A 15000-nucleotide genomic window follows, 5' to 3' on the forward strand; every position below is an offset into this window, starting at 1 on the left:
TCTGTCTGTTCTGTCTGTCTGTTCTGTGTGTCTGTTATGTCCGTCTGTCTGTCAAAAAAAAAAATTTTTTTGTTTGTCATTATGGGGCTAGATAGATGATTCATTGTGTGTAGATAGATGAGCTACTTTTTATTTCTTATTATTCCTTTTAGAATATGTCTGTAACGTAACAAAATGTGGAACAAAGTCAACACGTCTGAATACTTTTCCCGAATGAACTGTACGTTTGTATTTCAGTGTGGAGGAGGTAGGAGCAACAGGTATATAGCCTTCCTGCAGGAATCTGGTTCCTCCCGGTGTAATTACAGAGCTGTCTATCTCTCTGCCTGTCACAACAGCTGTCCCTGGCTTACTTGGGTTAGAGAGGAGGCCTTGATTAAACACACAAATCCCCCCCCACACCCAGGGTTAGCATGCAGCCTAACACACAAGGGGGATGGGGTTCCACTCTAACCTAGCATGCCATACAGGGTTTCCTTTCCCCACACCTAGTCTGGTAACATTCATTACACACTCATTACACACTCATTACACACTCATTACACACTCATTACACACTCCATACACTCATAGCCGGTGGAAGTAGTTTAGTAGTCTTTTTACCCACGCTGCAGACAGATATTATCTGCGCTACTTTTGTGAGAAAAAAATAATTATTTAAATTTATTTTCAAAATTAATATTATTTTTTTTATTTTTTGTTATCAGATTTTTCAGAGGGTGTTGCAGCACCCTCTGCAGCCCTACTTCCCACAGCTAAAGCTAACACCATGCAGGGTGGAGGCTCTACACATTTACACTAACATGCTAACACACAGCTAAAGCTAACACTCACCTCCTAGAATAGAACACCATGCAGAGTGGAGGCTCTACGCATTTACACTAACATGCTAACACACAACTAAAGCTAACACTCACCTCCTAGAATAGAACACCATGCAGAGTGGAGGCTCTACGCATTTACACTAACATGCTAACACACAACTAAAGCTAACACTCACCTCCTAGAATAGAACACCATGCAGAGTGGAGGCTCTACGCATTTACACTAACATGCTAACACACAACTAAAGCTAACACTCACCTCCTAGAATAGAACACCATGCAGAGTGGAGGCTCTACGCATTTACACTAACATGCTAACACACAACTAAAGCTAACACTCACCTCCTAGAATAGAACACCATGCAGAGTGGAGGCTCTACACATTTACACTAACATGCTAACACACAGCTAAAGCTAACACTCACCTCCTAGAATAGAACACCATGCAGAGTGGAGGCTCTACGCATTTACACTAACATGCTAACACACAACTAAAGCTAACACTCACCTCCTAGAATAGAACACCATGCAGAGTGGAGGCTCTACACATTTACACTAACATGCTAACACACAGCTAAAGCTAACACTCACCTCCTAGAATAGAACACCATGCAGAGTGGAGGCTCTACGCATTTACACTAACATGCTAACACACAACTAAAGCTAACACTCACCTCCTAGAATAGAACACCATGCAGAGTGGAGGCTCTACGCATTTACACTAACATGCTAACACACAACTAAAGCTAACACTCACCTCCTAGAATAGAACACCATGCAGAGTGGAGGCTCTACACATTTACACTAACATGCTAACACACAGCTAAAGCTAACACTCACCTCCTAGAATAGAACACCATGCAGAGTGGAGGCTCTACGCATTTACACTAACATGCTAACACACAACTAAAGCTAACACTCACCTCCTAGAATAGAACACCATGCAGAGTGGAGGCTCTACACATTTACACTAACATGCTAACACACAGCTAAAGCTAACACTCACCTCCTAGAATAGAACACCATGCAGAGTGGAGGCTCTACGCATTTACACTAACATGCTAACACACAACTAAAGCTAACACTCACCTCCTAGAATAGAACACCATGCAGAGTGGAGGCTCTACGCATTTACACTAACATGCTAACACACAACTAAAGCTAACACTCACCTCCTAGAATAGAACACCATGCAGAGTGGAGGCTCTACGCATTTACACTAACATGCTAACACACAGCTAAAGCTAACACTCACCTCCTAGAATAGAACACCATGCAGAGTGGAGGCTCTACGCATTTACACTAACATGCTAACACACAGCTAAAGCTAACACTCACCTCCTAGATTAGAACACCATGCAGAGTGGAGGCTCTACGCATTTACACTAACATGCTAACACACAGCTAAAGCTAACACTCACCTCCTAGAATAGAACACCATGCAGAGTGGAGGCTCTATGCATTTACACTAACATGCTAACACACAGCTAAAGCTAACACTCACCTCCTAGAATAGAACACCATGCAGAGTGGAGGCTCTATTTACACTAACATGCTAACACACAACTAAAGCTAACACTCACCTCCTAGAATAGAACACCATGCAGAGTGGAGGCTCTACGCATTTACACTAACATGCTAACACACAACTAAAGCTAACACTCACCTCCTAGAATAGAACACCATGCAGAGTGGAGGCTCTACGCATTTACACTAACATGCTAACACACAGCTAAAGCTAACACTCACCTCCTAGAATAGAACACCATGCAGAGTGGAGGCTCTACGCATTTACACTAACATGCTAACACACAGCTAAAGCTAACACTCACCTCCTAGATTAGAACACCATGCAGAGTGGAGGCTCTACGCATTTACACTAACATACAGGACCCTATAGCACTGTAAGGCCAGGGATTGATTGGTCTGCACACAGCTAGCCTGATGCTCTAAGCTAGCTCCAGCTCGATAACGATTAGGTTGTTGTTGTTGTCATCTATACAGTTTCTATAGAGATGCTACAGCAACATATAGTTTTACAATCACGGGGACGGTTGTGATACAGCCTGGATTCAAACCAGGGTTGTATGTAGTGACGCCTCAAGCACTGAGATGCGGGTGCCTCAGACCGTTGCGCAACTCGGGAGCCTAAGATAGCAGTGACCATCATGCATCTGCACACTGACGTGTATGTTAACCGGGTGTTAAACGGAAAGCGAAAGTATCAACGGGGAAAGTACTCTATTGCAACTGATAAAGGTATTGAAAAGGGGAAGTGGATTTATTCACTGCAAATACTGTGTTTCCCTAGTGCCCTATACTGGCCTCTGCCCTCTACTGTATTATGGATGTGTATGGCAAACCAGCCGCGTGTGTCCGACACGCGATCTCTTGCTCACAACATGTTGTAATTTAAGTCAACTTGACAAAGCAGGAGGCTGGCTTTTGACTCTTAGTTATCGTCCGATCTCAGTGCAGGGGGGGGGGTCACTGCACGTTGACTAGCTCTCACTGGCCTAGTGTACATACTAATGATAAATAACAGTTATGTATAGTAAAGTGTTGGCTCTTCCTGGTATGGACTGGTTCTGTCTCCAGGTCTCTGCTATCAAAGTGGGTTTACTGGAGCTCAGCAGCAGAGATAATATTGAGCTCTAACGGGCAACTATAGCAGGGTTAGGGCTGGTATTGAGCTGTAGCAGGGTTAGGGTTGGTATTGAGCTACAGCAGGGTTAGGGCTGGTATTGAGCTGTAGCAGGGTTAGGGCTGGTATTAAGCTGTAGCAGAGTTAGGGCTGGTATTGAGCTGTAGCAGGGTTAGGGCTGGTATTGAGCTGTAGCAGGGTTAGGGCTGGTATTGAGCTGCAGCAGGGTTAGGGCTGGTATTGAGCTGTAGCAGGGTTAGGGCTGGTATTGAGCTGTAGCAGGGTTAGGGCTGGTATTGAGCTGTAACAGGGTTAGGGCTGGTATTGAGCTGTAGCAGGGTTAGGGCTGGTATTGAGCTGTAGCAGGGTTAGGGCTGGTATTGAGCTGTAGCAGGGTTAGGGCTGGTATTGAGCTACAGCAGGGTTAGGGCTGGTATTGAGCTGTAGCAGGGTTAGGGCTGGTATTGAGCTGTAGCAGGGTTAGGGCTGGTATTGAGCTGTAGCAGGGTTAGGGCTGGTATTGAGCTGTAGCAGGGTTAGGGCTGGTATTGAGCTGTAGCAGGGTTAGGGCTGGTATTGAGCTGGAGCAGGGTTAGGGCTGGTATTGAGCTGTAGCAGGGTTAGGGCTGGTATTGAGCTGGAGCAGGGTTAGGGCTGGTATTGAGCTGTAGCAGGGTTAGGACTGGTATTGAGATGGAGCAGGCTGAGGGCTGGTATTGAGCTGCAGCAGGGTTAGGGCTGGTATTGAGATGGAGCAGGCTGATGTAACAGGGTTAGGGCAGGTATTGAGCTGTAACATGGTTAGGGCTGGTATTGAGATGGAGCAGGCTGATGTAACAGGGTTAGGGCAGGTATTGAGCTGTAGCAGGGTTAGGGCTGGTATTGAGCTGTAGCAGGGTTAGGGCTGGTATTGAGATGGAGCAGGCTGATGTAACAGGGTTAGGGCAGGTATTGAGCTGTAACAGGCTGGGGCAAAACAGAGGTTTGGTCCTGGGCCAGACCCAGGGTGCCACACGCACGCAGACAGCTCCTCCCCCCTCTACCTCCTCCCTCTGTCTCTCCCCTCTGCCTCCTCCCTCTGCCTCCTCCCTCTGCCTCCTCCCTCTGCCTCTCCCCTCTGCCTCTCCCCTCTGTCTCCCCCCTCTGCCTCCTCCCTCTGTCTCTCCCAGGGCCTTCCCTCTGTCTTCCCCTCTGCCTCCTCCTCTGTAACTCCCCTTGCCTCCTCCCTCTGTCTCTCCCCTCTGCCTCCCCAGAGGTCCCTTGTCTCTCCCCCTGCCTCCTCCCTCTGTCTCTCCCAGACAGCTGCCTCCCCCTCTACCTCCTCCCTGTCTCTCCCCTCTGCCTCCTCCCTCTGCCTTCTCCCTCTGCCTCCTCCCTCTGCCTCCCCCTCTGCCTCTCCCCTCTGCCTCTCCCCTCTGCCTCTCCCCTCTGTCTCTCCCCTCTGTCTCTCCCTCTGTCTCTCCCCTCTGCCTCCTCCCTCTGCCTTCTCCCTCTGCCTCCTCCCTCTGCCTCCTCCCTCTGTCTCTCCCCTCTGCCTCTCCCCTCTGCCTCTCCCCTCTGTCTCTCCCCTCTGCCTCCTCCCTCTGCCTTCTCCCTCTGCCTCCTCCCTCTGCCTCCTCCCTCTGCCTCTCCCCTCTGCCTCTACCCTCTGTCTCCCCCCTCTGCCTCCCCTCTGCCTCCTCCCTCTGCCTTCTCCCTCTGCCTCCTCCCTCTGCCTCTCCCCTCTGCCTCTCCCCTCTGTCTCTCCCCTCTGCCTCCTCCCTCTGCCTTCTCCCTCTGCCTCCTCCCTCTGCCTCCTCCCTCTGCCTCCCCCCTCTGCCTCTCCCCTCTGTCTCTCCCCTCTGCCTCCTCCCTCTGTCTCTCCCCTCTGTCTCCCCCTTGTAGGTTTCCACACCGTATCTATGCGCATGTCTACTACGGTTCACTTTTCACTTCACTTTTTCACACCCTCTCTCTCTCTCTCTCTCTCTCGCTCTTTCTAACATGTGACAGCTCTCTTCCTGTCCCTGCCTCCCACATCCCCTCTGCACCTCCTCCACCCTCATCCACCCTTCCCCTCATCCACCCTCCACCCTCATCCACCCTTCCCTTCCCCCCTCTCTCTGTACTATATATCTTTTCTCTCCATTATCTGGTCTGTCTCTGTCTGACTTATAACTGTGTGATAAAATGCCTGGTATAATGGATGTTGTTTAGAGCCATCAGTGGCTTGTCTCTGCTTCGCTCTACAACCCAGGAGGAATGTTTCTGCTCTACTCATATAGACTAGATATGATACACACAGAGTGGTTTCTTATAAGGCAAGCCCAACAGTATAAGAGTACACGTGGAATGGCTGGCTACTTGTTAGGCAGGCAGCTGTACAGTTCATTGTATACTGTAGAGCAGAAGGACATGTAGGCTTCCCAGAGCTGAAGTAAACCCCAATGGTTGAAACTCTATTGTTGATTCAAAAGAAGTCAGTTTGTTGATTTAATTTTTTTCAACTAATCACATTGATGCGACGCGGCTACAGTACATTGATGCTATGAGGCTACAGTACATTGATGCTACAGTACATTGATGCTACAGTACATTGATGCTACAGTACATTGATGCTAAAGTACATTGATGCTACAGTACATTGATGCTGCAGTACATTGATGCTACAGTACATTGATGCTAAAGTACATTGATGCTACAGTACATTGATGCTACAGTACATTGATGCTACAGTACATTGATGCTACAGTACATTGATGCTACGTGGCTACAGTACATTGATGCTACAGTACATTGATGCTACAGTACATTGATGCTACGTGGCTACAGTACATTGATGCTACAGTACCTTGATGCTACAGTATATTGGTTTTACACGGCTGCAGTACATTGATGCGACAGTACATTGATGCTACAGTACATTGATGCTACAGTACATTGATGCTATGCGGCTACAGTATATTGATGCTACACGGCTGCAGTATATTGATGCTACGCGGCTGCAGTACATTGATGCTACAGTACATTGATGCTACGCGGCTGCAGTACATTGATGCTACAGTACATTGATGCTACGCGGCTACAGTATATTGATGCTACACGGCTGCATTTTCTTTCTTTTTTTCACCTTTATTTAACCAGGTAGGCTTGTTGAGAACAAGTTCTCATTTGCAACTGCAACCTGGCCAAGATAAAGCATAGCAGTGTGAGCAGACAACACAGAGTTACACATGGAGTAAACAATTAACAAGTCAATAACACAGTAGAAAAAAAAGGGGGAGTCTATATACATTGTGTGCAAAAGGCATGAGGAGGTAGGCGAATAATTACAATTTTGCAGATTAACACTGGAGTGATAAATGATCAGACGATCATGTACAGGTAGAGATATTGGTGTGGAAAAGAGCAGAAAAGTAAATAAATAAAAACAGTATGTGGATGAGGTAGGTGAAAATGGGTGGGCTATTTACCAATAGACTATGTACAGCTGCAGCGATCGGTTAGCTGCTCGGATAGCTGATGTTTGAAGTTGGTGAGGGAGATAAAAGTCTCCAACTTCAGCGATTTTTGCAGTTCGTTCCAGTCACAGGCAGCAGAGTACTGGAACGAAAGGCTGGTCGAATGAGGTGTTGGCTTTAGGGATGATCAGTGAGATACACCTGCTGGAGCGCGTGCTACGGATGGGTGTTGCCATCGTGACCAGTGAACTGAGATAAGGCGGAGCTTTACCTAGCATGGACTTGTAGATGACCTGGAGCCAGTGGGTCTGGCGACGAATATTTAGCGAGGGCCAGCCGACTAGAGCATACAAGTCGCAGTGGTGGGTGGTATAAGGTGCTTTAGTGACAAAACGGATGGCACTGTGATAGACTGCATCCAGTTTGCTGAGTAGAGTGTTGGAAGCCATTTTGTAGATGACATCGCCGAAGTCGAGGATCGGTAGGATAGTCAGTTTTACTAGGGTAAGCTTGGCGGCGTGAGTGAAGGAGGCTTTGTTGCGGAATAGAAAGCCGACTCTTGATTTGATTTTCGATTGGAGATGTTTGATATGAGTCTGGAAGGAGAGTTTGCAGTCTAGCCAGACACCTAGGTACTTATAGATGTCCACATATTCAAGGTCGGAACCATCCAGGGTGGTGATGCTAGTCGGGCATGCGGGTGCAGGCAGCGATCGGTTGAAAAGCATGCATTTGGTTTTACTAGCGTTTAAGAGCAGTTGGAGGCCACGGAAGGAGTGTTGTATGGCATTGAAGCTTGTTTGAGGTTAGATAGCACAGTGTTCAATGACGGGCCGAAAGTATATTGAATGGTGTCGTCTGCGTAGAGGTGGATCAGGGAATCGCCCGCAGCAAGAGCAACATCATTGATATATTTACAGAGAAAAGAGTCGCTCTTATCCAGAGAATTAAACCCTGACAACCAGTGGAACACCCCCATCTAAATCTTGAGACTGCCAAAGGACCGGACAGCATGCCCTCCGATTTGACACACTGAACTCTGTCTGCAAAGTAATTCCTCAGTGAACCAGGCAAGGCAGTCATCCGTTTGGGTGTAAACCGAGGCTACTGAGTCTGCCGATAAGAATATGGTGATTGACAGAGTCGAAAGCCTTGGCAAGGTCGATAAAGACGGCTGCACAGTACTGTCTTTTATCGATGGCGGTTATGATATCATTTAGTACCTTGAGTGTGGCTGAGGTGCACCAGACGTGACCGGCTCTGGAAACCAGATTGCACAGCGGAGCCCAGCCACAGTGGGCATTCAAGAGATGGACAGTGATCTGTTTGTTGACTTGGCTTTGCGGAGACCTTAGATAGGCAGGGCAGGATGGATATAGGTCTGTAACAGTTTGGGTCACAGGGTGTCTCCCCAATTTGAAGAGGGGGATGATCATGGAACGGGCAGCTTTCCAATCCTTGGGGATCTCAGACGATATGAAAGAGAGATTGAACAGGCTGGTAATAGGGGTTGCGACAATGGCGGCGGATAGTTTCAGAAATAGAGGGTCCAGATTGTCAAGCCCAGCTGATTTGTACGGGTCCAGGTTTTGCAGCTCTTTCAGAACATCTGCTATCTGGATTTGGGTAAAGGAGAACCTGGAGAGGCTTGGGCGAGGAGCTGCGGGGGGGGCGGAGCTGTTGGCCGAGGTTGGAGTAGCCAGGCGGAAGGCAGTACATTGATGCTGCAGTACATTGATGCTACGTGGCTACAGTACATTGATTCTACGCGGCTACAGTACATTGGTGCTACAGTACATTGATGCTACGCGGCTTCAGTACATTGATGCTACAGTACATTGATTCTACGCAGCTACAGTACATTGATGCTACACGGCTGCAGTACATTGATGCTAGAGAGGGAGGAGGGAGGGGGGGACAGTACATTGATGCTACACGGCTGCAGTACATTGATGCTGGTAGAAAGTGGCTTTAGCAGCAGAGACAGTACATTGATGCTACACGGCTGCAGTACATTGATGCTACGCAGCTACAGTACATTGATGCTACACGGCTGCAGTACATTGATGCTACGCAGCTACAGTACATTGATGCTACACGGCTGCAGTACATTGATGCTACGCGGCTTCAGTACATTGATGCTACAGTACATTGATGCTACGCAGCTACAGTACATTGATGCTACACGGCTGCAGTACATTGATGCTACGCAGCTTCAGTACATTGATGCTACAGTACATTGATGCTACACGGCTGCAGTACATTGATGCTACGCAGCTACAGTACATTGATGCTACACGGCTGCAGTACATTGATGCTACGCGGCTTCAGTACATTGATGCTACAGTACATTGATGCTACGCAGCTACAGTACATTGATGCTACACGGCTGCAGTACATTGATGCTACGCAGCTTCAGTACATTGATGCTACAGTACATTGATGCTACACGGCTGCAGTACATTGATGCTACACGGCTGCAGTACATTGATAAATAACAAGAGAACACTGTTGTCTCAACTGTTTCTCTCTCCCCTGCTCTCTCTCTGTGTGCCCCAGATAAGAATGTCACCAAGCACCAGATGCTGTTTAACCTGAATGAGATGAGGTCCAGCATTGGGGACTACCATCTACTCTCCAGCGCTGAGCTCCGCCTGCTCATCAAAACCACTAACATCCCGTCTGGCAGTGAGCAGCGCCTGGAGCTCTACAAGGGGCTGGGCGACAGCAGACGATACCTGGGATCACGCTTCGTCACCAACAAGTGGAGTGACCGCTGGCTGTCTTTCGACGTCACTGAAACCCTCAAGGAATGGCTGAAGGGGACCGGTGAGTCCAGACAGATAACAGTCTGTTAGTCAGGTCATAGCCAGTGTAAGTCATCTGTAAGTCAGGTCATAGCCAGTGTAAGTCAGGTCATAGCCAGTGTAAGTCAGGTCATAGCCAGTGTAAGTCAGGTCATAGCCAGTGTAAGTCAGGTCATAGCCAGTGTAAGTCAGGTCATAGCCTGTATAAGTCAGGTCATAGCCAGTGTAAGTCAGGTCATAGCCAGTGTAAGTCAGGTCATAGCCAGTGTAAGTCATTTGTAAGTCAGGTCATAGCCAGTGTAAGTGAGGTCATAGCCAGTGTAAGTCATCTATCTGTAAGTTAGATGATAGCCAGCCCAGTGTTGTGACTGTGTCTCGGAATGTTCAGTCATTTTTGGAATTAACATAAAATCTATGGCAATCTATTCTAACTTTGGTAATTTATACTTGAATAACTTTTTTTTTTAAATGTATTCATATATAGTATACATTTTTTTCTGTCTGAGATTCTAGTAGATAGACTATGTGGTTCTAGAGAACATATATAGATTGATTAATGAAAAAAGCATCTAATTAACATTGGCATTATTTTCAATTAACTTTGCAACTCTTCCAACTTTTAACTTTTAACCCAATTGACAAGGGGGGGGGGTGATTCTGACCTGATTTAAGCACGTATAAATGCACTGGGGGGTAGAGATCTAAGAAATGAAATTGTGTCTACAGATACGCTGTATTCTGGCCTTGACTTCGTTACCTTTACCATCTTTATGATCGATGAAACGATAAATAAGTTCGAGGCAACCTGTCGGTTTACGGAGTGGAGCAGTGTCTACTTTATATTTCCTGATAGAAGATAACACCATTCTTTAATGCACTGTTATTTACACATTGATAAGAGCTATTTGATAGGAACTAGGTAAACGGGGAAGCCGTTTGGATTAAGGGGAATTGTAAATATAAATTACAGTTGTTTTAGCTCTGTTTTACCTTTATGATCGCTGGAAAACACGTATGAAAACCAGTCGTATACGATAAGCCAACTGAACCATGTCGACCTATGACCTTTTACACAGTGAAGTTGATGAAATTCTTGCCTTATAACTTGGGGATCAAATTTGGAGGCGTCTGTACTATAGGCTTCTGTACTATAGGCTTCCGTACTATAGGCTTCTGTACTATAGGACTTCCTGTACTAGATAGGCATCTGTACTATAGGCTTCTGTACTATAGGCTTCTGTACTACCTAGGCATCTGTACTATAGGCTTCTGAACTATAGGCATCTGTACTATAGGCTTCTTTATGTACTATAGGCATCTGTACTATAGGCTTCTGTACTATAGGCATCTGTACTATAGGCTTCTGTACTATAGGCTTCTGTACTATAGGCATCTGTACTATAGGCTTCTGTACTATAGGCTTATAAATGTACTATAGGCATCTGTACTATAGGCTTCTGTAACTATAGTCATCTGTACTATAGGCTTTGATGAAATTCTTACTATAGGCATCTGTTCCTATAGGCTTCTGTGCTGTAGCCATGCGTAAATGACAGTGTAGCGCCAAACGAGTTGATTTATGATTTCTAGAATATTCTAATTATATACCCAGACTTTTTACTGTATTTTTATTTAATTTTAATTTTTACAATGTGTATGGTGTTAAATACTAGTCACTTTCGGGCAGCTACCGTCAGTTATACCCACATACATTTATAACTGTCACTGATTATAGGGCCGTGTCGGCTACTTGAATCATTATGGAACTCAGACCGTAGCAGTTTAATCCTGGGTATACTAGAACAGATGACTTACACTGGCTATGACCTGACTTACACTGGCTATGACCTGACTTACAGATGACTTACACTGGCTATGACCTGACTTACACTGGCTATGACCTGACTTACAGATGACTTACACTGGCTATGACCTGACTTACAGATGACTTACACTGGCTATGACCTGACTTACAGATGACTTACACTGGCTATGACCTGACTTACAGATGACTTACACTGGCTATGACCTGACTTACACTGGTTATGACCTGACTTACAGATGACTTACACTGGCTATGACCTGACTTACAGATGACTTACACTGGCTATGACCTGACTTACAGATGACTTACACTGGCTATGACCTGACTTACAGATGACTTACACTGGCTATGACCTGACTTACAGATGACTTACACTGGCTATGACCTGACTTACACTGGCTATGACCTGACTTACAGATGACTTACACTGGCTATGACCTGACTTACAGATGACTTACACTGGCTATGACCTGACTTACAGATGACTTACACTGGCTATGACCTGACTTACAGATGACTTACACTGGCTATGACCTGACTTACAGACCTGACTTACACTGGCTATGACCTGACTTACAGATGACTTACACTGGCTATGACCTGACTTACAGATGACTTACACTGGCTATGACCTGACTTACAGATGACTTACACTGGCTATGACCTGACTTACAGATGACTTACACTGGCTATGACCTGACTTACAGATGACTTACACTGGCTATGACCTGACTTACAGATGACTTACACTGGCTATGACCTGACTTACACTGGCTATGACCTGACTTACAGATGACTTACACTGGCTATGACCTGACTTACAGATGACTTACACTGGCTATGACCTGACTTACAGATGACTTACACTGGCTATGACCTGACTTACAGATGACTTACACTGGCTATGACCTGACTTACAGATGACTTACACTGGCTATGACCTGACTTACACTGGTTATGACCTGACTTACAGATGACTTACACTGGCTATGACCTGACTTACAGATGACTTACACTGGCTATGACCTGACTGACTACAGATGACTTACAGATGACTTACACTGGCTATGACCTGACTTACAGATGACTTACACTGGCTATGACCTGACTTACACTGGCTATGACCTGACTTACAGATGACTTACACTGGCTATGACCTAACTCAGACCACAGATGACTTACACTGGCTATGACCTGACTTACAGATGACTTACACTGGCTATGACCCGACTTTTGTTACACTGGCTCAACCATGACCCCATGACTTACAGATGACTTACACTGGCTATGACCTGACTTACAGATGACTTACACTGGCTATGACCTAACTTACAGATGACTTACACTGGCTATGACCTGACATACAGATGACTTACACTGTATTTTCTGCTGGCTGCCCCACCTCCACAAAAAGCACTGGGCTGGGCTGAAACACCTGCATTTTGGAGCTGCCTATAAAATGCAAAACAGGCAACTAAAAAATAATATATGTATATATATATTTATTTATTTTGCTACAAAGGTGGTGCTGAAATCAGGTGGGTCTCTGGGTTAGGGCTAGGGCTCTGTCCTGAATGACGAGTGGCACGCTAATTAGTTTGCATTTCCTTCCTCTGTCACTTGTGGTTGTTCCCTGAGGATTGCTAGCCAATAGGGGATCATATTGGACCATGTAGCCTATTGGAATCGTTATAGAACTCAGACCACACTTAGCAGGTTAAACCTGGAGCCTGGTGCTCGGTTCACAACGACAGGACCGTTGTCTTCACAGTTCCTTGATTAGTGAGGATTATCAGGTTAGATTTATAGACTAGTATATAAACTACTGTTCAACCCCTATTGTACACTTCCAATATTTCATGATTTGAACAATTTTCATGATGAATTTAACCACTGTATTTTTGATTCACCAATATATTTTGTGCGTAAAAGCTTTTTGGTTGTTTTGTTAGTGATTCATAAACACTTTCCTAACCCTAAAATGATATACAAGATCAGAGTATTTTCAAAATCAACCAATCGGGTTGCTGAATAGGAGATGAATATGCATGTATTCCCATGGCTTTGGTTCATAAAAAAAAAAAAAAACAAAGACAGGAAGTGAAACGCCACACGCTGCTACTCCCAGGTCATGATGCTCCCAGGTCATGATGCTCCCAGGTCATGATGCTCCCTGGTCATGATGCTCCCCCAGGTCATGATGCTCCCAGGTCATGATGCTCCCTGGTCATGATGATCCCAGTTCATGATGCTCCCAGGTCATGATGCTCCCTGGTCAGGTCATGATGCTCCCAGGTCATGATGCTCCCTGGTCATGATGCTCCCAGGTCATGATGCTCCCTGGTCATGATGCTCCCTGGTCATGATGCTCCCAGGTCATGATGCTCCCTGGTCATGATGCTCCCAGGTCATGATGCTCCCAGATCATGATGCTCCCTGGTCATGCTGCTCCCAGGTCATGATGCTCCCAGGTCATGATGCTCCCCAGGTGGTCATGATGATCCCCAGTTCATGATGCTCCCAGGTCATGATACTCCCAGGTCATGATGATCCCTGGTCATGATGTTCCCTGGTCATGATGTTCCCTGGTCATGATGTTCCCTGGTCATGATGCTTCCTGGTCATGATGCTCCCAGGTCATTATGCTCCCAGGTCATGATGCTCCCAGGTTATGATGCTCCCAGCATCATGATGCTACCAGGTCATGATGCTCCCAGGTCATGATGCTCCCAGGTTATGATGCTCCCAGGTCATGATGCTCCCAGGTCATGATGCTCCCAGGTCATGATGCTCCCTGGTCATGATGCTCCCAGGTCATGATGCTCCCAGGTCATGATGCTCCCAGGTCATGATGCTCCCAGGTCATGATGCTCCCAGGTCATGATGCTCCCAGGTCATGATGCTTCCAGGTCATGATGCTCCCAGGTCATGATGCTCCCAGGTCATGATGCTCCCAGGTCATGATGCTCCCAGGTCATGATGCTCCCAGGTCATGATGCTCCCAGGTCATGATGCTCCCAGGTCATGATGCTCCCATGGTCATGATGCTCCCAGGTCATGATGCTCCCAGGTCATGATGCTCCCTGGTCATGATGCTCCCAGGTCATGATGCTCCCAGGTCATGATGCTCCCAGGTCATGATGCTCCCAGGTCATGATGCTCCCAGGTCATGATGCTCCCAGGTCATGATGCTCCCTGGTCATGATGCTCCCAGGTCATGATGCTCCCAGGTCATGATGCTCCCAGGTCATGATGCTCCCTGGTCATGATGCTCCCAGGTCATGATGCTCCCTGGTCATGATGCTCCCTGGTCATGATGCTCCCAGGTCATGATGCTCCCTGGTCATGATGCTCCCAGGTCATGATGCTCCCAGGTCATGATGCTCCCTGGTCATGATGCTCCCTGGTCATGATGCTCCCAGGTCATGATGCTCCCTGGTCATGATGCTCCCTGGTCATG

General features: G+C 46.7%; 1 protein-coding gene and 1 long non-coding RNA gene across 9 annotated transcripts in view; one reads left to right on the plus strand and one right to left on the minus strand.

The window, feature by feature from the left end:
- The window catches only part of LOC127910611 (uncharacterized), a 3155-nt gene extending 2 nt beyond the window's left edge, over positions 1 to 3153 (minus strand). Inside the window, exons 1-3 of one of the 8 annotated variants that reach the window (XR_008075453.1) lie at positions 2491 to 3153; positions 2080 to 2162; positions 1 to 1166 (exon numbers count right to left, since the gene is read on the minus strand). The exon at positions 1 to 1166 is cut by the window's left edge and continues 2 nt beyond it. This is a non-coding gene — a long non-coding RNA (uncharacterized LOC127910611). The other 7 variants (XR_008075475.1, XR_008075464.1, XR_008075512.1 and 4 more) reach the window with 7 other exon arrangements.
- Positions 1 to 15000, plus strand: part of tgfb1a (transforming growth factor, beta 1a) — a 38892-nt gene that overhangs the window by 14082 nt on the left and 9810 nt on the right. The window contains exon 2 of the mRNA XM_052474838.1: positions 9468 to 9737. Within this exon, the coding sequence (XP_052330798.1) occupies positions 9468 to 9737 (270 nt within the window). The remainder of the gene's footprint in view (positions 1 to 9467; positions 9738 to 15000) is intronic.

Source organism: Oncorhynchus keta, chromosome 1 (genome assembly GCF_023373465.1).
Source record: "Oncorhynchus keta strain PuntledgeMale-10-30-2019 chromosome 1, Oket_V2, whole genome shotgun sequence".
Classification (NCBI taxonomy): domain Eukaryota; kingdom Metazoa; phylum Chordata; class Actinopteri; order Salmoniformes; family Salmonidae; genus Oncorhynchus; species Oncorhynchus keta.